General features: G+C 38.0%; 7 protein-coding genes across 9 annotated transcripts; 3 read left to right on the plus strand and 4 right to left on the minus strand.

The window, feature by feature from the left end:
- Positions 1–3,862: 3,862 nt before the first annotated feature.
- LOC147295558 (mediator of RNA polymerase II transcription subunit) lies at positions 3,863–4,597 on the minus strand. Its single transcript, XM_086233968.1, has one exon. The coding sequence runs from the start codon at positions 4,549–4,551 to the stop codon at positions 4,105–4,107; it is 447 nt and encodes a 148-aa protein (XP_086090094.1). The 5' UTR covers positions 4,552–4,597; the 3' UTR covers positions 3,863–4,104.
- Positions 4,598–5,714: 1,117 nt separating this feature from the next.
- On the minus strand, positions 5,715–6,402 carry LOC147295559 (uncharacterized). The gene has a single exon (XM_086234202.1). The coding sequence runs from the start codon at positions 6,378–6,380 to the stop codon at positions 5,919–5,921; it is 462 nt and encodes a 153-aa protein (XP_086090328.1). The 5' UTR covers positions 6,381–6,402; the 3' UTR covers positions 5,715–5,918.
- A 617-nt stretch (positions 6,403–7,019) lies between these two features.
- On the minus strand, positions 7,020–13,177 carry ABCG7 (ABC-2 type transporter family protein). 3 transcript variants are annotated; one of them, XM_086232019.1, is made up of 12 exons: positions 12,748–13,166; positions 12,411–12,601; positions 12,143–12,293; positions 11,817–11,949; positions 11,211–11,412; positions 10,233–10,509; positions 9,698–9,829; positions 9,163–9,383; positions 8,607–8,819; positions 8,390–8,474; positions 7,704–8,010; positions 7,020–7,632 (listed from the first exon to the last, which is right to left on the minus strand). In XM_086232019.1, exons 1-12 carry the CDS (start codon positions 13,027–13,029, stop codon positions 7,622–7,624), a joined length of 2,205 nt encoding a protein of 734 aa, XP_086088145.1. In that variant the 5' UTR covers positions 13,030–13,166; the 3' UTR covers positions 7,020–7,621. The 3 variants fall into 3 exon arrangements, 2 of the variants coding, with proteins under 2 accessions (XP_086088145.1, XP_086088146.1); XM_086232020.1 differs by having other exon boundaries at positions 7,020–8,010; positions 12,748–13,167; XR_015120361.1 differs by lacking the exon at positions 7,020–7,632 and having other exon boundaries at positions 7,876–8,010; positions 8,268–8,474; positions 12,748–13,177.
- Positions 13,178–14,390: 1,213 nt separating this feature from the next.
- LOC147295561 (RNA polymerase II transcription elongation factor) lies at positions 14,391–17,322 on the plus strand. The gene is made up of 4 exons (XM_086232065.1): positions 14,391–14,776; positions 14,890–15,239; positions 15,540–15,582; positions 16,592–17,322. Exons 1-4 carry the CDS (start codon positions 14,659–14,661, stop codon positions 17,035–17,037), a joined length of 957 nt encoding a protein of 318 aa, XP_086088191.1. The 5' UTR covers positions 14,391–14,658; the 3' UTR covers positions 17,038–17,322.
- Positions 17,323–17,757: 435 nt separating this feature from the next.
- Positions 17,758–22,084, plus strand: LOC147295562 (Core-2/I-branching beta-1,6-N-acetylglucosaminyltransferase family protein). The gene is made up of 4 exons (XM_086231947.1): positions 17,758–18,956; positions 20,995–21,070; positions 21,162–21,277; positions 21,376–22,084. The coding sequence occupies exons 1-4, from the start codon at positions 18,473–18,475 to the stop codon at positions 21,888–21,890; spliced, it is 1,191 nt and encodes a 396-aa protein (XP_086088073.1). The 5' UTR covers positions 17,758–18,472; the 3' UTR covers positions 21,891–22,084.
- A 309-nt stretch (positions 22,085–22,393) lies between these two features.
- On the plus strand, positions 22,394–24,444 carry LOC147295563 (Tetratricopeptide repeat (TPR)-like superfamily protein). Its single transcript, XM_086233543.1, has one exon. The coding sequence runs from the start codon at positions 22,605–22,607 to the stop codon at positions 24,252–24,254; it is 1,650 nt and encodes a 549-aa protein (XP_086089669.1). The 5' UTR covers positions 22,394–22,604; the 3' UTR covers positions 24,255–24,444.
- A 659-nt stretch (positions 24,445–25,103) lies between these two features.
- LOC147295564 (putative fasciclin-like arabinogalactan protein 20) lies at positions 25,104–26,230 on the minus strand. Its single transcript, XM_086231271.1, has one exon. It carries the CDS (start codon positions 26,199–26,201, stop codon positions 25,104–25,106), a length of 1,098 nt encoding a protein of 365 aa, XP_086087397.1. The 5' UTR covers positions 26,202–26,230.
- Positions 26,231–27,110: the final 880 nt, after the last annotated feature.

Here is a 27,110-nt window from a genome sequence, read left to right on the forward strand (position 1 = left end):
CATCCCCCAATAACGGGGATAGGCAAGTCCCTCCCGTAGAATATATAGTGAAATTAACCTTTTCTGTCAAACAGTACTATATGTATATATATATATATATATATATAGACTTTGAACTAATTGAATTGTTTGTCATGCAAATTAATTGTATTACAAGTTCAGATGTAATTCACCTTAATGAATAGTCTTACAACATAGAATTTTGTCTCATGAAAGAGCACACATCAAAATAAACATATAACATCTTGGTATTTGTACTTTATTACGATTGGATTGATAATAATACGTACGATAGCATAACAAAATATCTTTATACAAGAAAAAGTGTGTAGAACAAGCTAAGAAGAAGAGTAGAAAAGGTTGGTGGTTTCTTTTGTTCTTGGGGTTCGACCCAAGTTTAACAAAGAAAAAAAAATGGAGGTGAAATGACAAGACAAGACGTTGTACAATGGCTTATGATGAATGGAGATTCCCTGATTCTTAGTTGTATGTATGAGAAAACGTGCAGTGCAGCACAGTAAGGACCGTGAGTGAGAGTGAGACGGAATGGGCCTGAGTGGGCCTGCAGTCTGTAGGCAGACTTTACAGGTCATGTTAAACATCAATAACTCCAAAGAACAAAGCTTCCACGATCTGCCAAAAGGGACACTCTTATTTTGGTAAAACTCTAGCTTACGCAACTTTTCCCATTTATAATAAATTCTAAATATTCTGCTTTTTTATTCAACCTCAACCTGTCCTTCTGTTCAAGTGTTCAGTGTCATCGTGTTGATGCATGTTATGTTTCCTTCCAGGGAATCAAATGGTTGGGAAGGAACTAGATTGGTTGGGATTCAGAACCAGCTACCCTTCGATCAAACCCCTCTTTTAGTCTTTTAACGGTTGCCATTCTCAGCCGGGGATTCAGGAAATTAACTGGAAAGGAATCACTCCTCACTTCTCACTCAAGGAAGGACAGTTATCTACATAAAAGTATCTGTACGAAATGACATCTACAATTGCACATTGGGTCATTGTGTGCTTCATCATCAACTTTTAGTTTTTCAAAATTAAACATATATTCATACACTAATTTAGCAAAAATGTTATCTTATCACGTCTTGTAAATCTTGATTATTGATTTAATTGATTTTCATCTAAATATATGGTCTAAATTGAAAATATGAATATTAATTACCCCATATAAGATTTGTTTGTTTTAATTTTTTTTTGGGGAGAAACTTGCTTGTTTTAATTTTAACTATATAATATAAATTGAAGAACTTATATATATACAGTAATGATTATTCGCTTATCATAAAATGATGAATTCTCTGCTCACCTAACCATCCAGTAATGAATTTTAATAATCGAAACCGTTCATATTGTAGGATATCATTCAAAGATCATCTTTATAAAAAATCAGCCAAACCGAAAACTGTTTAGCCGGTATATTACTGTTAACACCATTTATCCTAGTGTATTTGTCTGTACAATTTGAAAGACCAAATAATTACGGATTCGCTGGTTTTTACATAGATGACCCTTAAGAAGGGACCTAAGAAGAAATGGATGGTTCCGATCATAAAATTCTCCATTTTGTGATTGTTAGGTGGATAGGTGAGCGTAGAATTCTCCGCGCTCTGGTAAGCGAGAAATCATTCTTATATATATATATATCTCAATTTACATCCAAATATTTGTTAGGATTAAATTTCATTATTTATTCCCTACTTTCTGATAATAAATACATAGTTATGATTAAAAGTCAAACAAAAACAAACAAACAAAAAATAAGCAGGATCTACCTTAATATAATAAGGAAACGAAAATATGTATACATGAATTCAAATAATCTGCTTAGTTGTTTTTCATTATTTATTTAATTTTTAATCTTAGGCTCTTAGCTATTGATTATAAATGTAAAAATGTGTGAGTAAAGTAAGAAATAGATATATAATTTGTTTTTCCTAGATGCATCATGCATGTAAGGTCACAGTTATAGTTTTATAACTTTAAATATATAAATACATGTAATTAAGTAGAATTAAAACAAACTAAAACAAATATCGATGAGCATCATATATATACAACGAGCAGCTGTAGATAATATATTAAGTGGCAGCCTTAGAGAGGCGTGAGATGACTTGAGGGATGAGACAAATTGATGCAGGGCAGGCAGGCATCCAGCTGTGTGAGGTGTGTGAGTGAGTGATTGATAAGATATAGATTAGCATGCATATATATATCCAGAGAGTACGAAATGAGTCTGCACTCTGCATATATGTGTGTTGAGTTGAAAGGCCTGAAAATTTTCAAAGTGCATATCATATGAATGTGAAGAAATATCTATAACCCATATGGCCATATCCTGCTTTTAGATCTGCATGTCGGAGTTTCACCTTAATAATTTATTTATATATCTATATATACCCTTGGGCTTCCTCTTCTGTTCCTCGTACCTTCCCTTTTCTTGGCTTAGTTAATTTGCCTAGCTATGCTCTCCAATCTCCATCAATACATCTCTTTCTTGATCATACTCATCATATATATATATATATACATATCGATCTGTAATTGCATGCATATATACAACTTGTGCATTTGAATGAAAGTGCATGTAATGCATGCATGTTAGTTATGAGGGTTACGAAAGGAGCTCTTCTTCAGTCCAGTCCGAGGCAGTTCGAGGGCTGACACTCAGCTGCTGACTCGTTGGTTCAAGAACTCATCAACAATCAAAGTGGTGTGTTTCTGATCCAACGATGCAGGAGCCGAGAGGTTAGTTTTTGCTGTCATGTCTTGGACTGAAGGGAGCTCCTTGCATTGGTTCAATATATATATATTTCCACAACCTAGCTAGCTAGCTTCATATATATGTTACTTTCTTAATTTCTGGATGTATGTATATACAGTTTGCATATATATACTCCATGGTAGACATTGATCAATTAATTCATTTACTGTCTGATTTTTCAGATAAAATAATTCATTTGATAATTAAATCGAAATATTTCTTTCTCGTAAGTTATATATATATATGTACTACTTTCCAGTTTCCAAAACTTTTCATGCAGGTCGAAATTATGGCAGGCTTAGGAAGAAGGATAGCTAGCTGCAAGCGTCTACAGGACTCACTTCCCATTTGAAATCCAACGGTTTTGGAATACAGACGTGAGCTGGCATCGACTGGTTCATATTTCTCATGCTTATTGTATGAAGAGCTAGTATATGGATCTCTTATTACGGTACTTAACCGATGTATGACAATTATTGAAAGTATTTATTTTGGTGTAACCTGCAGTAACCTCTTATTAAGTTCATTCCCAAGTTGTTTCATATATGTACATTGCCTTCTAATTTATAATTAAGGATGTGAAATTATTAAATTGATGAAAGACCTATTATGGTTGCTTGCTTGCTCGCTCCAACATATATCTCTTCTAATAATTTATTAAAATGGGTGCAGAAGCTGTTGTGCTAGCTAGCCTAGCTCACAGAAATTGGGTAGATCTTAATTGCAACACTTGCATACTAAATGGAATTACTCCAGCAATCATAGAGATTAGAGAATATTATTAGGTTTCTGCTCACATATATTAATATAATTAATGTTTAAAGGCAATTTTTAATTTGACCATAGAATAATGAAGCTAGCAAACATTCAGTTTTAGTTATTAATTTCATTTTTTAAAATGTTCAAATAACATATAAGTATTCAAACTTAAAAACCTCATTTTATTTATTTTGTTCTTTTCATATTCTCTCTAAATCTATAAATAAAAACTTTTTCTAGTTTTTAATGATTTGATTTTACAATATATAAAGATGCAACTTTTTTGAAACATAAACACAACTAGAAGATTCTATTCAAGGTCAAGGGTAAGGAATTGTATACGCTGTTGACTTTGTACACATCCATTGTATGAAAAATTCCCCAATCATTTGCAGAATGTGACTTTTTAACGTCCTAATATATTTAATAAGTATAAAGTAAAATAATAATAAATGGACCCAGTCTGCTTGACAATAATGTTAACTAAGCTGAGTCCAGCTAGCGCAAGCCCAACGGTCCAATATAGCTGAACTGTTGTAAGGGCCAGTCCAAAACTACTTAAATTTGATCTAGTTGATGATATGAAGGGCAGACAGGAAATGGAAGAAAAGCAAAAACGTAGAGGTGGGGACGCTGAGAGTGATGAGAGCCATGAAAGCGAGAGCGAAGCTTGGCCTGGTGTTCATGAGTTGGGACTGCAAGAAACCCATGAGTTGGCAAATGAGGGAATCGTAGCTGGTGTAGTAGCGCTTCTCCCAGTCCATCCAATCCGAGGGAGGCTCGTAGTTCCTCTCCACCATCTTCATCTCATGGACCCTCTTCCGCAGAACAATCATGTTCTCATCCACCAATCTGCTCCTGTAATTTTGGGCTTCTTTTCTGCTTCCTGATGATGATGCAAATATCTTCGTCGACACTACACCTCGCTTTCGATATGCCAATTTCGACCAATCTGAAAATGGGTTCAATGAAAGAATGCAAGTAGACCAACAAAGGACTGAAGTTTTTGATGCCATTGCCAATTTGCTATATAGCCTATATGCTATGATTCAAATTAATGTGCTATTTGGGGCTGCCACGCACTTACATTTATAGGCCAATCGAACATATAATTAATAAACTTAACTTGTAGTCTTCTAGGCCAATCTAGATTGATTGATTAGAGAGAGAAATTTAGGTGGTGGGGGCATCGCAATGTCTTAGCTACGAAGGCAGGGAATTGGGATGCCATGTGGCTAAACCGTGTTTTTATGTTTTTAAAAGGGGCAGTTGCGCATTTTTAGCGCGTAATTGTGTGCCAGATTTCAGAGAAGGTGGCACATGTCACATCATAAATAGTAGACTTGTATGGTCCGTCATGGATAACACCAATGACAATGGCACTGCATTCCTCATCCACGCCTGTGATTCAATCAAGACCACCGGATGATATGTTTGTAATCAGATCAAATACTAAGATTTAGTGAATAAAAAGGCTCATCTCATATTCTCCTAACAAGTTTTGAAAAGAACAAGTGGGGTCACATTACATTACATGGATCCTGGGGCACAGAACCATTGCCCGATAAGAAATATCAAATATGAAGGAATTTTCATTTATTATATTCAAAATTATTGGGGAGCTAGCAGCGTGATGAATTGGGTTGAACTGGGCGGCGATCTATATTATTATTTATTTTGCATCAATTTAAAATTCTTTTATTTTTGGAGAGGGGTGGGGCCGTGGGGGTGAGGAACAACTTTAGTTTAAAGAATTAAGATGATTAATCAGGGAGGAATATATAGGAGCTTGATCAGCTGATTCATGGATTATTGCACATGGCCAAGAGTATCATACCTAATCTATTCATCTCATCATCACCCAAAAAACCATTTGATTTTGAAATAACTCATAATTATAATTATTTCTCTTGTATATTGTATATATAGCTATAGTTTAAAATTAGAACAAATGTCTTCCAGTTGACCTCGCTTGTATATGCCTCTCTATGATTTATGCAGTCCCTCGACCTCTTCCTCTCTTCTTTAATGGTGATAAAGAAACAAGTCAAAAGTATATCATGGCTTATATAATTGATTAATTACGGGTACTTCAGAAAAACTTGGTAATTATTTATATAGTTGAATTTGAATGGCACTTTTAAGTAAAATGTTATTTTTTTTTTTTGACCAATAAGTAAAATGTTATTTTAATATATTATTTCAAATGAATTGCATGTGCAATAAATTTGTTACACGTACGTTTGAGAAATGTCACTATAATTAATCATGAAGCGTGCAAATAAGTAATTGGATATAGCTACACGAGTGAACGATTCAACAAATGAATATATCTATTTACAGAAGCAACGAAGCCATGCACCAACTTAATTATACCCATGAGCTAAAAATGAATCCCATTGGCCAACATCATCCCCTTAAAAATGTTCAACAAAGCAGCTGTAGATATTGGCACGCTAAGTGTAATAAGAGCCAGCATTCCCAAAGCCAAGCAAGGCCTAGTGTTCATCAATTGGGTTTGCAATAACCCCACGGCTTCATAGATATCCGAATTGTAATTAGCATAATATTGCTTTTCCCATTGCATCCAATTTGATGGGGGTTGATCATGATCATGTTTCTCCGTCATCTTCATGTCACGAATTCGCATTCTAAGAACGATCATATCTTCGTCTACAAGTTTACCGTCATAATTATCATGATTGTATGATGCAAAAACTTTCGTAAAAAGTCTTTTTTGTTGTTCAAACATCATCTTCCGACACGACTGATTGCCAAAATTGATACGTGCTATTGGTGGGAGAAGAGTTGAGTAAAGAGAAGAGGTTCTCATTGCTCTAGACATTACAAGTTTACCAATCTTCAAATTTGCGACTAATGATGTATTGTTGTGTTTGTCAGCAATCAGCATATATGCTTGGTATATATATGCAAGTGTATGGGGTTGGTGTCTTAACAAGAGAGACCGCGTAGGAATGACACGTGGCATTTTAGCGCGTTACTTTTTGAGTTTGGTTCCTAGAAGGCTTTGGGTTTGGTCCATTAGCAGGAGCCAGGGAGTGACGTGCTCCAAATCTTAACGACAAAGAAGTTTCCGTTTGAGTAATTTCTGATGGGGCGGTGATCTAATCATATTTAAAGTGTTTTTTTTTGTTGGCCAATCATATTTTAAAGTTAAGCAAGCGTTGTTTTTTTGTTGTTTCAGTGGAAGAAAAGAGATTGCTATAATTTTCAGAGCATATTATATATGGTTATTTCTTCCGTGTACACATCAAACTAGTTTATCAAATACCTAATTTAGTGATGAAATTTGAAGCACAAGGCAATTAATTTGATTGCTATGCATGCCTAAAATGTGTGTTAGAAACCACTTGATTTTTCAAGAATTGTTTAAACAAAGCCCAACTCATTTTCATATAAAGAGTTATCACGTCTTCACGCTAAAACCGTTTTCAGACATATATCCAGCAAATCTTAGAAGCTACATAAACAGATAGATGCACCATGACCATATTATATATCAAATAACCGAAACCAATTTGGTGGTCCCATTTCTATATATAGTACACATTTGAAGACAATGCTGAATTCAAGGTTTGCGAGACAAGTAATGGAGCCTAGGACAACCTATGACAACTTAAAAAGGTTTGCACGACAAGCAATGAAGAACTAACAAAAGGGATTTCATGCAAAATAAAGAAACTTCGTTAATACACAAAAGCGTAACCTTGCTGTCAATAGAGAACCTTCAGCTTCTATACAAAACAACTAATAGTTATCTGCTAAAAGCATTGTCGCATTGATGATCTTCTAGACAACCAAAAATGCATGGTTTCAATAATGCTCAAAGATCAAGACCATTTTTCCTATTTTCTGGTTACTATGACCATATACGGAAATCATCTTCATCCATTACAAGGCTCAATATAGCCCATTCTGGTTGCATAAGATGCCGTAGAAGTATATAGAATTCTAAGTTGATTTGGATATACAATAATCACAACACGATTGTCGTCATATTGTATAGAAATGGCTCATTAGGTCAGAAAAGGCATGAGGCCCTCCTTTATTGCAAAGATATCTCCTTTACTTAGCACCTGTATGAAATAAATCAATAAATAGTAGCACATCTGATAAGAACACCACTAATGCCCAAGTAATTACAAACCTTCTAGGATAAATGGTGGGACTTGGTCAATTGGATTTGGAGGTGATTCAACTGGCTGGTTTAGTTCAACTTGATCGACTGTTTCAGGCTCATTTGTCTGGTATTGTTCAACTGGGTCAGTATAAAAAGGCTCAAGCTGTACCGCTGGTTGGATTTGGTCAACAGGTGCGACCTCAAGCTGCTGGTATTTCGGTTTGTTTTTCTCAAGGAGAAGGTAAGTGGTGCAATACCAAAACAACACTATTCTACTTTGAGCTATCACTGTATCCCTAATGTGACTTCCTCCAAAGGAGATGCGCTCGAGTGCCTACAAAATAAGAAAGAAACAGAGCAGAATGTATCAGATATAAATAACTCCTTGAGGACACAACTATCTACCTCATGACTCAAATGCATGTATCTTATTAGCTGTTTCATGTGTTTGACTTCTGCCAGAATTGGATCTTGTAACTGGCTTATTGCAAGTAAAAGCTTGAAGGAAAAGGTAGCCCAGCACGAGGTGAGGTTATGGAATTAAAATTACAGGCTAAAAATGTTTGTTCAACTCAGTTATTTTAATTTTACCTTTTCTTTTTCAATCATAAAGAGAGGATTTATGCCTATGCTTCTTAGATAGTCATATGTTCCTTTAATCAAGAGAGGACACTCCATTTTTTTGAAAGTTTAAGCAAGAGTTCTCCCTGTACCTGTTCCCCATTTTGAATATCAAAAGAATGCGGATGATCAAATTGAAGACCACAAAACTCATTGATGCAAAGCCCTTGAAATGCCCTGAAAGTGTACCAAGGCGATATACAATCATTGGTAGGGTAAAGAAAACAAATGTTTAATTGTACTGTTTCGTCTATCCAAGCTAACAATAAACTTTTCATTTCTTTATTGGAAAGTAATATTTGATCTTACCATCTTATTAGAGATACACTAGGAATCCAGCGAAAGATAATTGGTGTATTCTCTGCATTGACATAATAGCCTCCAAACACAATAAAAACTGTCATAAGTGAGGGTCCCACTGCCATAGCTGCTTCAGTGGTTGGAACCATAGCACCAACAGTAAGACCCATAGCAGATGCCGCAAAAGATTCCATGGTTACAATACCACAAAACTTACTGAATCTAAAAAGCAAAAAAAAAATTGCGAGTTACTTAATACCTTGTGATCTTAAGCAGCCCACTTTTCACAGAGTTAACAATGATAAGATTTTCAAAGAGAAATAACTAAGCAGCTATGAACCAGTAAATAACCTATACAGACATTATTAAATTCCATCTTCTCCTTTCCCACTCCCCCACATATTGATCCTCACCAAAAAGAAAAACTGGTATAGACAGATGATTCTCTTTAAAGGTTTTTGTATTATCTCTGATCTATTAAAAACACATTCCAACCAGTTTAATAAATTTGGAAGTTTCAGAATATCATCTCATGTTAAACATTCATAATGATGACTACAAAAACCTGGATATAGTGGGATGAAGACGAGCCATGGGGTACAAAACAGCACCAAACATTAATGGAAATGCTGCTCCAATGGGAATCTCAGCCATCAACTTGGAAAGAAGATAGGGTCCTAATGTATAAGACCCTTTTGCATGCTCTCTATTTACTATTGCACGCTCCTTCGGGAACACACCCACAGTCTTTGTGAGAGCAGCCATTGCTGTGTTTATTGCAGCAACCTGGGAGAGAACATCCATAAATAGGAGCAAGGAGCCTAAAACTTGTAAAAGAGACTGATATTCGATAATTATGTTTGAATATTCAATCTTATTAAAAAACTGCCGTTCTTTCATATAGGTCATATGATCAAATCTTCAGAAGGGATTGCCGTTGCAGGAAATGATGAGTGTTTCTATGGAAGTTGATTCAGGAACTAAAGAATTTTACAAGGGTGCTGATAGCTAGATTTGCTGAATAAAAACCTTGATAAAAAATAAAAATCAAAGTCCTCTAAAAATCAGGCAATTGACGAATTGATAAAATTGTTTCACACCTGAAGCAGTCCCATTCTGTCTTGTATTGATGTCTGAGATCTTCCCATCCTCCAAAAGACTGACCCAAATATTATAGCTGATGCGATTGACATTCTTGCCCGAACTTTATTTGTTGGTCCATCACGAGAAGCCTAGTCAGTTTTTCAAAGGTGTAATTCAGAGAGAATTAGAATCAGGAACTGGAGGTATATTCATGAAACACCCCAATGTAAACCCACTGTGCTAAATATAAGCATATCTCCTTCACTGTTGAGTGCCAAAATGTTACTAGAAAAAGTGTGGATGTTATTGTTGATAATGAGTTGTAATGTTAAAAAGATTTGTCTGACATGGTAAAAGGAAGCAGCTAAAAATCAAAGTGAATTAATACAATGTTGTCATTGAAATTTGTGTCTTGTGTCAAATTAATATGCACATGAGCATAAGGAATAGGTATCTTCTGTCAGATTAATATGCACATGAGCATAAGGAATAGGCACCCTTGATTCCATTTTAATGAGAGAAACTACTAAGTATGCAAGTAAAAAGGCTTACCTGCATCCATGCACGCCTTAGAAGCAAACTGAATTGCCTCCACCAACCTCCCTTCTTCTGAACTCTACTTTTCCTGCTGAACTTTGTGCTGTTCTTGGAGATTTCCCTTCTTGTAATCGGAGTTGCATACAGAACTAGTGATGATTGTTGTGAAAATGACTCAACAAGAGCATCTATTCTTTTCTTAGAAGAGTAGACACTTTCAGAAGAACTGTAGTCGACAGATATTAGATCAGCTAGAAATTCAGCGGGGTTCACATGATCTGGACAATGGTACCTGTTGAATCAATCATCGATTATTCAATAGTTTCACAACTTTACAACCACAGCTTGAAAGTTAAGATGTGTCTTCCATTTCTAACAACATACAAGAAAGCGGTAGAGGCAGAAGGTCTGGTGCATGCAAGTATTTGAAAATCAGTTATACATGAGGGCCTAGAGACATGTAGACAGAAAAAAAATTGATAAATTTTCTATAGATAGGAAACCAGAATCTCAAGAACCTAACAAATGGGCACATATTAAATTGACCAAAATTCTCAACAGTCTAAAAAATCCTTGAAAATTTGAACAACCCAGAACATAATAAGTTCAAAGTTATCATTCACATGAACTACGTTTATGTTTAGGAGTGTAAACTACAGGGTAAATTTTTTATTTATTTATTGTTTTTTAGGAGAAACAGAAAACTACATGGTAAAACTGAATAGAGAGGAAAGGTGAGATATCAATAAAAAATGAACTTATTGTAGCTAAAGGCAAAATTTATGAAGGTATGTATTAAATATATATTAGTTACATCTGTATTTGAGGGGCATGGGTAAATACATTATAAAAGGCAAAAGTCAAATTTGGACCAGTCAACCATTTATCTAGGACAAAATGACTTGAAGTTTAAGCCACCTCTTTATAGTGAAGAAAGTTAAAACATAAGCATTGGCAAAATGTAGCATACGGTACAAGATAATAGCCACCAACCCGAATTTAGAGAAGAATGCCAATGGTTCATTTTGTGCAGGACCAGAATAGACAAGTGCACCCTCTGTTAGCAACACAATGTCATCAAATTTAGCATATACAGAACCTCTAGGCTGATGTATGGAGCAAATTACAGTATGCCCATCCTGTGCAAGCTGCCGGAGAGTTTCCATTACTTTTTCTGCCTGGAAGGCATCAAGTCCTAAAAGCACCACAAGTATATTGTGTCAAATGATGCAGGTAAAAGGTCCTTTTTCTGCTTCCATGAGAAATGAAGAGGCTATCTCTTAGATGTTAATAAAAAAAACAAGAGTATGCTACAATAGTCATCTACAATTAATTATTTGATAGACAAAATAAGGTAGGACATACCAACCAGCATTACAGAGTCACATACCACATGTATATGATTGAAAATTACTTATGAAATTATATAAGCGCATATGCAAGATGAAGTATAACAGATCAAAACTAAATTCTTGACAACTGTCTACAGTAAAACACTTTTATTTTCTGCACTTACTACTCATATGCAATAAGAAATTTTCTAATGGTGGGAGCTGTTGAGTCCTAGTGCACAAATAAAGCTTCAAAGGGCATGCATACCAGTAGTGGGTTCGTCAGCAAATATAACAGAGGGGCTTGCAATCAGCTCGCATGCCACAGACAAACGTTTCTTTTCACCTCCACTAATTCCTCGGACTTTCGCATCTCCAACAATGGTATCAGCACAACTGACCTTTTACAATAAAGGAAAGAAAACCACCCAAAATTAAAAACGAAGTAAATAAGCTCACAATCACAATATTATCATTTTCCAATAACTTCATTACTCACAACCTCTCATAGTATGAAATCTTTTCAAATTATCAATCACCAAATCAGTACATCTAACAACAACTAACTTCATCAATGCCGATAACCAATCTTACCAGTCCCAATTTGAACAACAGACTGTTCACATACTCGAACCTTGCTTCCAAGGAAGATATCTCCGGAAGCTGCAGCTCGGCGGCAAGAGACAACGTCTCTTGCACTGTCAGCTGCGAGAAAAACAGGTCCTCCTGTCTCACATAAGCAAACCTTAACCCCACAAAGAAAATTTTTGAAATGAGAACCATAGAATAAGCACAATTCCAAATGCTCCAAATGCAATGTAGTTAAGAATTTAAGCTCTGAAACATAAACAAAATAGCTTACTTATAGACTTTGTTTGGACTAGGATTTCCATTGAACTCTAATAGACCTGATAAATGCAACCGCGGTGAGGCACTTAGCTGACCGGCAAGTACATTTAGCAGCGTCGTCTTTCCTGAACCTGACGGTCCCATAATCGCTAATAGTCTCCCCGGTTTCGCTTCTCCGCTCACGTTTTGAAGGAGAAACCGCACCTAATTATTCAAAATTAATGAAACTAAATATTTGGTTCTGCACATTTTCTTCTGCAACCAAAAGTAACATAAATTGCATTTTGAAAAAATCTTAAATAAATAACAACTTACTGATTATTTGACCAAAAAAAAAAAAAACAACTTACTGATTTGGAGGATTTGTCAGAGAGAGAGCAGGTGATGTCGCGCCACAGGATAGCAACCGGAATCACTTTTCCGGCAACCGGAGTTTCGTCTTTGTCTTCTGTCACGTCGTTATCGTTGTCGTTTTCGTCTTTGTCCTCGGTCTCCGGGAAGACCGCTGGGCCGAGACCGGAGAAGAGGCGGAGCAGAAGAACTGCAGCAACGGTAGCTAGAGCCTGGCCCAAACCGCTGCCTCCAAAGCCCATAACCATATGGCCCACTTTTTTCCCCCCAAATTGAACCATGGTGAATCGCTCAATCAACTTCTTTCTTTTCCCACAGCTGGAGCCCGGACTTCTGGAACTTAAGCCTTAAGGTCTGAGCTAGGAGCTTACAGTGAAAAGATATTCGGAGTTGCAGACATCTACGTCGTCGTATTGGTAAATTCGTTCTAGAGACTACTCTTGCGTGAGCGACGCGTGTCCCCCCTCTGAGGATAAGAGGGGTTACAAAAGTCCGCTTCTTCATTACTGAGCCTATCTTGGACTCGTGTTGTGCACTTGTGCTTATGCTAGGCCTCAAACAATGTAGGCTCAAAGGCCCGTTTTATTTTTGGGCTTATTCGCACTAATCCCTTTAAATATACACCTTTTTCTTTTTCTTTTTTTCCGTTGTCATCTAAAATTTTAATCTTTTCACTTTGTCATCCAAACTTTATACAATTATTGAAAAAAATCTCATGTCATCAACTTCATCTATTTTGTCATTAAAAGAGTTAGCGTGACACCTATATAACATGAGTGAGATCTTTTTTTAGTTATGTAAGATTTCATGTAAACAAAAAAAGTATTAAAAAGTAATTTTTAAACTAAACAAAAAAAAATCAATTAAACGACAAAGTGGCCGGAGTTGACGGCATGAGGTTTTTTCTAATAATTGTGTGAAGTTCGGATGACAAAGTGAGAATATTAAAATTTCAGGTGGCAAAATAAGAAAAAATGTATGTTTCAAAAAGTATTGGTGCGAATAAGCCTTATTTTTATTTGAAAGATGTTGCTATCCAATTTCTTTTTTAGGTTTTAAAAATACAAAAGAAAATAATAAAATGAATAAAGAGGAGTTTATTTATATTTTATTTAACTTTTTAAATTTTTAGACAATATTAATCATGAAATGTCTAAAATCTCTATTCATATGCGCTGTTACATTATATTTCTGTTTAAAAAATAAATAGAATTAACTATTTGGACCTAATTACAAGTATAATAAAAATACGAAACTAAAATTATCAAAATTGAAAAAATAGGGACTAAAGTGGAAGTTTCGTTAAAGTATAGTACCAATAATGTACTTTGACCTCATCTTTATCATGTCATTAACGCCATCAGCAATCCAAGTTTATCTGACGAGAATAACTTACATATCATTGCATGTGTGATACCACATGATATTCTCACCATCTTTTATTCCCTATCTCTTTTCTCTCCCTTTAAAAATGTCACATCATTACAATATAAGATAATATAAGGATAAATATGTTCTGTGCGCTTGCATTCTATAAAGACTCGCTATAAAATAAAAAAAATAAAAAAATCTTCTATGATTCTTTCACGGTATGACAATAGCATAATCGACGAATTGGAATTATAAACATCCCACTCGTGGCCGAAAGGTATGGGCCCATAAATATTCGGATTGTTCTTTTCCTAATCCGATTCAGACCGACCCACATCTGATTCGGGTCGGTTTTCCTTGCGAGACGAGACCATGTATGTCCTCACTCGTCTTCTCCTCCATAATTCCGTTTAGACCTGAAGGCTGAACACGCCTGGGTTCCTCTGAGAGAGCTAACTATCATTGAATTGAGATCCTGCCATGTCAGCAAGGTGTGGCGGACCCCACCTTTGTCCTCCAGGCTCCTGAACAATATCAAAATGGCGAGTAACTCCAAGGAAGAGCCCAAGACCGGTCCTCAGCCCGACCGCTGGTACAACCTGACCCTTGGCCCCTCCTTCAAAGACGATTCCTCCAACAAGTACTGCACCCTTCGATGTAAGTCTCACCTCACAACCATCCCTTAACGCCGTGTTTGGTTACCGAGAAAATCTGTTATCTTCATCTACCTGTTTAATTTAATTTATTTGGATCTATGGTATTGACTTTAGATGAATTTAAGCCGGCATCGATTGACAAGACAAAGCCCGGGACACTAAAGAAAGCCAAGGATAATAGGGTCACGGTGGAATTTCTCAACAACCAATTAGGAAAACCCAATGTCACTTTTAAGGGGAACAGCGAGGACTACAAGGATAACGACGCCGTATTGTTTTTTGATGGCCAGACGTTTCGGTTGGAGAGGCTTCACCGGGCCGTGAAGCAGCTTCGGCATGACCGTCAGCCCGGTGAATCCGCGGCGGCGGCTGCTCAATCGGGGCCTGAGCCGCAGCTGTCTCCGGTGGGCAAAACCGCCCCGAAGCCCATGCATCCTGCTAGAAATTCATTCCCTTCCGTGCCAGTGAGTTGGGATTTTTTATTGGCCTCTTTTGGTTCATGGCAATTTTGATTCAAGATAAAGATTTTTATTGTTATTGGCACACTTTTAATTGAATTCAGAAATGCAAAGTTATTAACAACTTAAATTTATTTGATTATGATCCGAATTGTTTTCGTTTTTATTGGAATGTATGAATTAGTGAAGGTCCCAGAGTCATTTAATGGTTTACAAAGCATTAATGAACTTAAATAGAAAACCTTGTGAGTCCTTTTCCCTTTTCCCATGATGTTTGAAGCTTACACTTGCCCTGGGTTAATACAGGTTGAGGTGGAACGAATTGATATCGGTGTGCCAGAGAATCCAGGTTCGTTTGATATGCTTATTTATTATTTACATGTCAGATTCGAAGGAAGTTACAGATTGAAAATATGTCGGTGTAGTTTAGTTACATAAATAAGAAAATGATTAGCAAAACTAACTATCAGTGCAGTTATGGGAGACAGGTTTTTTCTCTCCTTGCCAGGCTCTGGGTTTTTCCCCTTTTAACTTTGGAATCATATTTGACAGTTTGTTGCGTTTTTCATTTTACATCTGCAGGGTGCATTTGTAGACATATTGCCTGTTCTTCAGTTGCATTGATTAAACTCGTACATGTAAATAAGAACAGTATGATGTGTGTTGGGGAATACATTCTCTGATAATTTATTGACTTGGTAGGTCTGAATTCGATCCTGATCAAAATTTGCCATTGTACTGAATTATCTTCAACAAAATTGAATAGAAATCTTTTTTTTTTAGCATGATGCACTTTGACTTGGAAGGTTTAAATGCCCTGTAACCAATTAGAACTGTCAGGTAACTTGGAAGTGGTTTAAAGTGTAAGTGTGTGGTTCTTACTCAAATTGAAACCTCATCTTGGAAGTTACGGTTGAAACTGTATTCTTCCTTTTCTGAATAAATTCATTCCTAGGGAATTTCATTTTGTGTAATCTTGAGCATACCTTTCTGTCAAAAGTTTCTTCATGCAAGACCTGTTGTTTGTGTCTCTCAACTGGGATGTTTAATTTCTTTGTACAGTATCTGTTGTCAAAAGTTTATTGCTAAAACATTCTGACTCAAATCAAAACCAAATTTCAGAATCTTGGGATGAACTGTTAAGGACCAGCAGCCACTTGTCTGTGTTCCCACTTCGTCACTCTTATGCTTATGCTAACTTGACCTTCCTCTGGCTAAGTCATTCAAAGAAATTAAGGATAAAATTGCCTTCTTGCAGCTGGTTTAATTCCTTTATACTGTGTTCCGTCCAGCTATATTTCTCCATTTTTCTTGTCATGTTATTGTTATATCCTAATGCTTTGTTTATTATCTAACAGGTGTGAAATCTGCCAGTAAGAGTGTGGTTGATTACTCATCTGATCAACCAAATGTCTCTGCTGCCTCGCCACACCCTAAGAATGATGAGGTTGAGGAACATCAAGATATAGATATTGATGAACTTTTTGGTAGTGTTGCATCACCCGAAGATGGGAATGCCGCTGAAGATAGAGTGAATGATGGATTTGATATCAATATGCGGCATCAAAATGGAACTGATGATGAGATTGCTGATGTAGATGATAGTGGCGATGAAGTTGATAAGGGGCCAAATGCCGCAGAAGCCCTTCGAGCCCAGGTGAATGCAGTGGAGAGGGATGAGCAGACTTCTACTTCTAGTAGTAGCAGTGGAAGTGGGAGCAGCGGTAGCGGAAGTGGTAGTGGGAGCAGCAGCAGCAGCAGTGATAGTGAAGGCAGTGATGATGATTCAGTCAACTCCATATGATCCATATGAGATATTGGGCAACTGTAATCTTTCACATAAGTTGTCTAAGACAGTCCGAGATCCCAAATGGGTGTTTACCATGATGACCGGGGATTGAGGAGAAGAAGAGAAAATACACACATCCTGTTATTTTTGTGTGATCCTGATATGGTTTGACATAAATTTGTTATAAGCTACCCTGTATCACTGTATGGGTTAAATTATTTCATTCGAACATTTTAGCAATAAATAACAATTTTGATTGCACTAAATAAGAGCTTGGAGCTGCTACCTTTGTGATGCTGATAGGTGGATCCATATTTTCTGGGCTGGACATATGATGTCAGCATCCTAATCTTCAGATTCATTTCTTTTTGCTATACAGCCTATACCATATATATATAATAGTATATGGTCAATGATTCACAATGACCCGTGACATTACTCTTACTTAATTCTACTTCTCTGCATAACTGTACATATCATTATCATATTATATATACTAATAATATTATACACCTTTTGACAAAAAAAAAATAATATTATACACCTAATCACAGGTGCTACAGTATACAGCGGAATGTACACCTAAATACCTAATTGGCTAATTGTAACTGGAAGAACATATATCCCTTTGGTCCATGACTCCATGTAACTTAAACCGACCAATCTACCAAGGCTTGAAAAACCCAATGCCATCACATCACCGGTCACCACACCTCACCATTAACACATTTATCAAAGGATGCAGATGCTATTTCCACCCACCAAATTTGCTACTCACATCAACTTCCGTGAGTGGAATTAGCAAGTCCCAGTCCCAGAGAGAGGAAAAGATTCAAAAGAACGTGGGCGGCGCCCCGTAATCCAATTATCCCAAAACATGGGCCAAATCCTCAGGAATGCACAGGCCGCCAGAGAGTACGTTGGTCATGGAACGTGCAATCACGCGCATTTGACGAGCGTGGAGGCTTTTGATTAAACTTCGAACGTCATGAAAAAATTAAAATGTCTGTGTAACTTACAATTTTTTCATGACTTATGAGATCAAAGAAATCAGTCAGCAGAACAAATCGATGAGCTCCTTCTTCTTCATCACAGCAAATCTAAGCTTAAAACCCTAACCCTAGCTCTGTTGCACTTTACACAGCCAAGGAAAGCAATTATTATAGGGAGAGGACAGTTTATGATCTAAAATACATTGAGAACAGTTACTTCTGTAGCCCAATTTTAAACACCCAAATCTTCATGCTCTTCACCATTTTCACAACTACCTTAGCACCAAACCCACAAATACCAAGATCTTCACTGACCCATTACCAGAACTAGTCCAAAAGCCCAAACTCCACCATACCCACATCCCAATTTCCTTGATTTGACTCCACACCCATATGCCCCAAAACCACCACCACCACCACCAAAGCAGCTGGTCCAGAACCAACGAAACCTACCCATTATGGGAGCTGAGAAGAAATGGCTTCTAACCCTCTTCTCAGCCACATTTCTCTCTCTCCTCCTCCTCCTGCTCTCTTCCATCTCCGCCTTCAGCTCACCCAAACCCTTCCCTTCCTTCGTCCAGCACGGTTCTCACTACCCGCCCGCTTTCGCTTACTACATATCGGGCGGTCGTGGCGATAGGGTTCGGATCTTCCGGCTACTGCTCGCCGTATACCATCCGCGAAACCGGTACTTGTTGCATCTGTCAGCTGATGAATCTGAGGAAGAAAGGCGCTGCCTTGCCTCGGCTGTTAAGGCGGTGCCGGCGATTCGAGCATTCGGGAATGTCGACGTGGTGGGCAAGCCTGATCGAATCACCTACATGGGGTCCTCGAATATTGCCACAACGTTGCGCGCTGCGGCGATTTTGTTGAAGGTTGATAGTGGGTGGGATTGGTTTGTCACTTTGAGTGCTTCGGATTACCCGCTTATCACTCAGGACGGTAGGCCAATTCTGTAATTTCTTTTATTTTACTGAGTTTTTTTTTCTCCCCAATTATCAAAGCTAATTTATTTACTTGTTTTGAACAATAAAGTATAGCCTGAAAGAGATTGAATTTTGATTTGGATTTGTTTGACTGATTTAGGAATGGAAGAATCTGGCTCTTTGAGTTGGTGATAAGTTTATCTGGGGGAGCATTTATGTGGGTTTCCTTATTATTAGTTTATAGTAAAAAAAAAAAAAAAAAGGGAGATCTATTTTTGTTGTTACCATTCATATATAGGATCGAGGCTGGGCATAACCCAGTTTGGAGCCAGAGCTGTCCTCTAAAGAAGAGTTTCTAGTTCAAACCCCAACTGCCCTAACTGATACATTTCTAGGAACAATTCAAATTATTCTTTTAGTGTACAATGGGAATATGATATGTCGGACCTGACATTATATAGGAACTTGATATTATTGATAGTTAACTTTTTGAAACGAGATCGGCCTAGTATGCTGTTGCTTTGACTTGGTAACTCCATTTCTACTGAACTTAATGTTGTCATGTCAACTCCTTATGCTGAACCTTCTGTGATTGTCATTATGAGATGGAAACCAGATGAAAATTTTTCCTCGAAATACTTTAGTAATTTGGCTTTGAAGTTGATTTTTGAAACAAATTGTTTTAAGATTTGGTGGTTCTTTGAATCGCCCTTTTTACATTTGGCAAGGGGCACAACTGTAAGCATGTGATAATGCATAACTCTTTTTGCTGGATTGGGTTGGGAGAGGCCTGGGGTTCTAATATAAGCTTCTGATTTTATAGGCCAGGAATTCAAAGTGCTTTCCACATATCTAATTACCCAGGAGCCAAATCCCCGAGAAAACTAAAAATGAAGAAAGGAAATGTCCTTATCAGGACAGATATCTATATTGCTAATTAGGCATTTTATTATTTTTAAAATTCAATATTCTTTGGCACTTTCCCCCTTAAAGTTTGACGTTTGGCTTTCAACTAATTCAGTGGCTGTTCTAACTTCTTAGCATTTTAGTGTTTGATGTTTGTATTTTCATTAAAATCTAGTTTATATCACTTGAGATATTTTATTGTGGTCTTTCTCTGTGATTCTTTACTGTACATAAGCACAAGCACAAGAGGGAGGGAGGGAGTTTAGCTGGTGGGATTAGTATTGTCATTAAATTCTAGTCAGTTTCACCTGTGATATATTTGTCTATTATCCATTCAAAAGCAGCTTTTAGTGGTCTTAAAGACTTTCTCTTGTTGATACTTATGTCATGACTGCAATAACTTATTACTATTTCTGTGATAAAGGAAGGTTATATTGAAGTTTTCTATTTAGTCGCTCCTTCAACTTACAAAATGAAGGTGCATCCAAAGGGCACATAATCTGTATATAGCATGATGAAGGTAGGAAAAGAGGAGGGCACAGAAAAAAGTATCTGTTCATCAAATAGATGAAAAAGAACTGGAATGCCCTAATATAGTTGTCTTTGATGTTTAGATTTTAAACCATGAGAAGCACCTTTGATATTTTATCATGAAACTTGTCAGGCCACCAACTTGGTGGCCACTTCTTCCTTGGTACATTCTGAATATTGGGTACCAGTGTATCACAATGGACAGCAATGGTTTTACTAATCCTAATGCAAGTGGTGGGCTTCTTTGGAATTCTTTGAAGCTTATCTGTCCAAGGGAGACAAGAATTCACTTATTTTCAGTCTTCTATTCCAAGACTTATTTGAGGATCACATGGCCCAAGTTTTTGTTAAGTGGTCATTGACTTTGATAATTGGCATCCTTTATGCCCTGATTTTGTATTGTTGTTATTGTTGTAGCTTTATTTCATCTCCTTAAAGGCGTGAAATGCTCTATAATGTCTCAGGCATTTTTTTCAATACTATCTGTGATTTTCTTAAGTTCTATTATGCACTTTAACTGCACTATGTTGCTTTTCTTGATAAATTATTGTGTTGTTTTGTATTTCTTGATAAGTTATGCCAACCTGTTTATTTCCTCTTCTGTTTTGTACTTTCAGACCTGTCCCATGTGTTCTCCGCTTTTCGAAGAGATCTCAATTTCATTGATCACACCAGTGACCTTGGATGGAAAGAGTAGGCAAACCTTTTTCATTAATTTTGCTGTATTTTCTGGCACATATTTTCTAATTGAACCTGAATCCTTATATTTAAATTTTTGATGTAGGTTGCACAGGGTCCAGCCAATTGTAGTTGATCCAGGGTTATACCTAGCCAGGAGAAGCCAAATTTTCCATGCTACAGAGAAGCGGAAAACACCTGATGCTTTTAAAATATTTACAGGCAAAGTCTAACACACTTGTTATGCAAGGATTACCACTCTGTGTATGCTTTCCACATGTGGAACTGCTAATTAGCAACTATTCTCTCTTGATTTTCAGGTTCCCCATGGGTCATCCTGAGCAGATCCTTTCTGGAATTTTGCATTCTTGGTTGGGATAACCTTCCCAGAACCCTGCTCATGTACTTTACAAATGTGATTTTGTCCCAGGAAGGATATTTCCATTCTGTTATATGCAATTCACCAGAGTTTAAGAACACTACTGTGAACAGTGATTTAAGATACATAATCTGGGACACTCCCCCCAAAATGGAACCCCACTTCCTCAATACATCAGATTATGATCAAATGGTTCAAAGTGGAGCTGCCTTTGCCCGGCAATTCCAGAAAGATGACCGTGTGCTCGACATGGTTGATGAAAAGATCCTCAAGCGTGGGAGAAATCGAGCTGCCCCAGGGGCATGGTGCTCAGGCTGGAAAAGCTGGTGGATGGATCCTTGCTCTCAATGGGGTGATGCTAATATCTTGAAGCCTGGGCCCCAATCGAAGAAGTTTGAAGAGTCCATTACTAACCTTCTTGATGACTGGAATTCGCAATCAAATCAGTGCAAGTGATGCTTGAATTGAAAAAAAAAAAAAGTTGATAGACTTGGTGCAGTTTCCTAGGATCTGAACTCGATGATTAGTTTGGAAGACTGCCGGAAGCTGAGATACATTCTTTGGCAACTAAGCAAACTTTTTTGGGGGTTCCTCCAGTCTCAGGTTGGACTATTGTTTATATCGGGGGGAGAAAGGGGGGGGTATAGTGAATTCACTTGATGTATTTGGGGGCTGTACTGTAGCATGGGGGGGGGGGGGGGCTATTATTGATGCTTAGAGCCACACACAGCCTTTTCAATTAATAAGAGGGCCTCCGGTCTCCCTCTTTGTGCTGCCATTCCATGCTGTTATAGATTTATAGTTGTATGTTCTTCTCCGGATTATATTAGCAACTGTTTGAATGTTGGGGCGGAAATTCATTCTTTCAATTCTAGTGATCTTTTTCATGTCAACCTCTCTCTCATATTTTTTCAGTGCCAAGATTATTTATTTATCTCTTCTTTTATTTTGCTCATTAGAGAAGCAAATCATTTGGGTTCCACGAATGGCCATTGGGCTCCAGAGCGTCCGAAGAGCACATTCACACTAAATCAATTAAACGAAGTAAACTAACCAGGTTTCACCCAATGTCCCGCCAAAAGCAAACCCCCAAATCCTATAGCCATTAGCCAAGCTTCTCAGTTCTCACAAGTCTCATCTTGTGTTTAACCGAATCTCCTTGCGTCTCAAATGGGTCTCTGTCGATTTTGCAATCTTGTACGAAAGCCATCCAAAAAGCCCATCAATCCCTTTCTTTTGTTCCCCAATCTTCCTTCAACATCAACCACCCAAATTGGTTCTCGCAGATCACTTTTTACTTCATTACAAACCATCAAAGACAGAAACTTCATTTGTAATCCGACACCCCATACTGAAAATCCGTCTGCCCTCCTATGCCATCGCAATGGTGGCTTTTACAGAACAATACATGATGGTCTAGAAAAAACCCAAGTGCTCGATGAGGCAAATGACAAAATCCACAAAATCACCGAAGACGCTGAAAAAATCTGTAAAATATTGTCCACCAACAACTCTAATTCTGAGTGCTTGCTCGATGGTGCTTCCGTTGAGGTGTCGCCGACACTTGTCGTTGATGTCTTGAAGAAGCTCAGCAATGCCGGCGTTATTGCGCTATCGTTTTTCCGGTGGGCCGAGAAACAAAAAGGGTTTAAGTATAGTACGGAGAGCTACAATGCTTTGATTGAAGCTCTGGCTAAGATCAAGCAGTTCAAGATGATATGGGACCTGGTGAGTGACATGAAGCGTAAAGAGCTACTGAGTAAAGAGACCTTTGCATTGATTTCGCGGCGATATGCAAGGGCTAAGATGGTTAAGGAAGCGATAGAGACGTTCGAGAAGATGGAGAAGTTTGGAATGAAGCTAGAAGGGTCGGATTTTAATAGACTGATTGATACTTTGAGCAAGTCGAGACAGGTTGAGAGAGCACAGGAGGTGTTTGATAAAATGAAAAGCACAAGGTTTAAACCCGATATTAAGTCGTACACTATTTTGTTAGAAGGATGGGGTCAAGAACAGAATTTTTTGAGGTTGAATGAGGTTTATCGAGAAATGAAGGACGAGGGGTTCGACCCGGATGTTGTGACTTATGGTATTTTGATCAATGCGCATTGTAAGGCTAAGAAGTATGATGAAGCGATTGAATTATTTCATGAGATGGAAGCGAAGAATGTCAAGCCTAGTCCTCATATTTTCTGTATTTTGATTAATGGGTTGGGTTCAGAAAAGAGGTTGGCTGAAGCCCTGAAGTTTTTTCAACAATCCAAAGCCAGTGGTTTCGAGCCAGAGGCACCCACATATAATGCTCTTGTGGGGGCTTACTGCTGGTCAATGCAGATGTATGATGCGTTTAGGGTGGTGGATGAGATGAAGAAGTGTGGAATTGGTCCCAATTCTCGAACTTATGATATAATCTTACACCACTTGGTAAAGGCTCGAAGAACAGAACAAGCTTACTCCATTTTCCAGAAAATCAGTAGCGAGCCTGGCTGCGAGCCAACAGTAAGTACTTATGAAATCTTAGTGAGGATGTTTTGTAATGAAGAGCGAGTGGATGTGGCATTACAGGTTTGGGATCAGATGAAGACTAAAGGCCTTCAGCCAGGAATGCACATGTTCTCCACATTGATTAACAGCTTGTGCCATGAGGATAGGTTAGATGACGCTTGCAGGTACTTCCAAGAGATGTTGGATGTGGGTATTCGACCTCCAGCCCAGTTGTTTAGTAACCTGAAACAAGCACTTCTTGATGAGGGAAGAAAGGATGTTGTAATAAGCTTGGGTCTGAAGATTGAGAGACTGAGAAAAACCCCGTTTGGGTAACTAATGGAATCCTTGTAATGGTGGCTGCTAAGATTGATGAAGAAGGCAAGGCCCTCCATGCACAGCTCCTCAGGCCTTGTGGGGTCTGATATGTTGATGATATATTAGTATAGTTTCAAGTGGTTATAACTATTGTCACCCAAATATTTTGGAGCTTATTTTTGTTTTTAATTTTCAAATTGTAATATGGCAAAGTTTCCTCAGTTGATTTAATATGGTGCATGTAAATGATTTTGGATAGCATTAACAAAGACTAAGCAGCTACTCACTCTGAAAATGCATCCAATGTCTAGCAGATGCAAAAACTCATTGAAATTTGCAGATAATCAAGCTCTTACTGTTTGAATTTACAAACATAGCTTTTGTACTTTTTATGCACATGTGGGTAAAAGCTCTGTTGGTGATAATTTCTTTGCACGGTACTTGGAGAAAAAAATTGCAAGATCAACATTCTGAAACTATATATAACAACTTATTAACAAACACTTGCAAAATTCTCAAACATGAACTGAAATGAAGTTTACTGGATTGACATACATGTATGCCAGCCAATGTGGATACAACAATTACAGATCTCTTAAATCTCATCTACTTCTGACAGATTAATGTAACAAAATGCATCCCAAATCACATGCTTATATATTCTCAACAGACAAAGCTCCCCAAAATTACATCAAGATAATGAAAAAGATGTCCAATCTGAAAGAAAAATGTCAAGAACCAGAACTCCACGCAAGAAACAGCAGAGAGAGCAGTAACAAACTGAAGCATGCATCTAAAGCCATAGAATTACCATGTAAGTAAGATAACCCAGAAAGCAAAACACAGAAAGAAAAGGGTACCAAAGGATTATACAGGCCTAAAAACAAAGAAGTGGTTGTGTCCAATGGCACTCTCATCCTCAGGGTCACTGTGAACAAAATCAGATGAAGCTGCAGCCACTTGTTCTGTTTGCTCTGCTTGTTCTGTTCTCTGTGGCAGTGGCAGCTCCTCAAGAACCTCACGAATTCCGTGAACCACAAGCCAGCGATTGTGATACATCTCCGGCAGAATAACCGGGACGCCATTGACCAACAAAACGTCGTCGTCGGACCGAGTGATATTGATGGTGAACCCCTGCAAATAAGTCGTCAACACCATCCCATCACTGAAGCTCACCAAATCACTCCACAGAATCCTGCAGGGAACCACATGGCGGCGAAAGATCGACGAGGACACCCTCAAGTTCCCAGTTCTGTTCACCATGGCTTCATCAAACGGAGCAAACACCGTCAGCATGGTCTCGAACTTCAACCCATGGACTTGCATTTCAAGAAACGAAGCCATAACAGAGGACCCTTTGGACCTCAGCACCCGAGAAGCTTCCATAAACGGATAAGCAGCCGCCGTTACCGCGACCGCCTCGTTCCGAGTCGGCGCCGCCGCAAAGCATCCAAGATTCTTGGGGATGTAGCTCCCAATTGGACCCGAAATCTGAAAATAGGGGTCCAAGAACTTGTCGATTCCGAATATTATGAGAGACCCATCGTCGAAAATCGGCGAGACAGTGATCGTGACGTTGTTGATTGAGACTTGGGGGTCGGACGGCAAGGTAGTGATGGTGAGAGAGTGGCCGGCGAGCAGAGTCGAGATTTTGGCGCCAAAAGGGAGAGACTTGAGGGACCGATGAGAGAAAGAGAGGGAGAGGAGGTGGTATTGGAGGAGGTGAAGCGGTGGCTGGCCGGAGTAAGCGAAGGCGTCGTCGACGGGAGCGAAGACGGTGAGTGAGGGAGAGGTTAGTGAGAGGAGGGTGTGGGAGGCGAGGTCGAGGGTGAGAGCCATGGAGGCGTAGCCGGAATCGGAGAGGATTTCCGCGGCTTTGACGATGGTGTGGGTGGGGAGGGCGGAGGAGAGAGAGAGGAGAGAGAAGAGGGTGATGAGAGAGAAGATGAGTGAGGGTGCGGCCATTGATGGAGGTTTGGAGCTTCTTTTCTTGGAGTCTCTCTCGGTGTGCAAAGTTGCAGACTTGGAAATCTGGCAAGAGTGAATTTGTAAGGGAACGGTTTTTGGGCGGGAAGATTTGACACGTGGAGGTGTGGGATTTGTTGATGTGGGAGTGGCAAAAGTTAGTTATGGAGTTCGTTTGTTTATTAATTAAGTAATTAATTAAAAAACAACGAAAAGGCCCATGAATCATGATGGTTTTATTTGGCTAATGCTAATAGGCCTTTTATTCTGGATCGAGCTTAAAGCATTTGTCTAAGACGAATATAAGTTGGGCTCACGTGGCTCAATTGTCTTTTACAGAGGCCCAAGTCCAATAATAGCCCATCCATGTGCGACTTTGCGATGTTTTCATCGAATTCAATTTTTTTTTTTCTTTGAAATAAATAACAGCAGACGGTCCAAAACATAATACCATTTTCAGCAAAAAAAAAAAAAAAATTAATATGCTTAAGAGGGATATCACAGCCTAGGGGAATCTAGGACCAAATTTTGTTCACTGATTTGAGTTGCTTTCACATCACTTCAAAGAATGAATATAAACTTTTAATTAAGGGATTTTCTTAATAATAAATTATTAATAATACATAATTAATTTGAATATCTCTATGACTCTGTCGCTGTTGCCAATTACACCTTTCACAATTTCACATATCATATATATAATTAATCGATGAGCTGTTTTAGAGTTTGGCACAAGCAACAAAATAGTATTCCACACGATGTTAACGTTATTTCCTCCGACTTCCCTGTTTAGGGTTTCTTGTAGCTCTTTTATATATTAATCATGCTATTTTCTTTGTTTTTTAATTAATTAAATAATTATATATGAAACTTCAAACTTGAAGTGTATCTCACGGTTAGTATTGCAAT

This window comes from Dryas octopetala, chromosome 2, assembly GCF_963921425.1.
Source record: "Dryas octopetala chromosome 2, drDryOcto1.1, whole genome shotgun sequence".
In the NCBI taxonomy this organism is placed as follows: Eukaryota; Viridiplantae; Streptophyta; class Magnoliopsida; order Rosales; family Rosaceae; genus Dryas; species Dryas octopetala.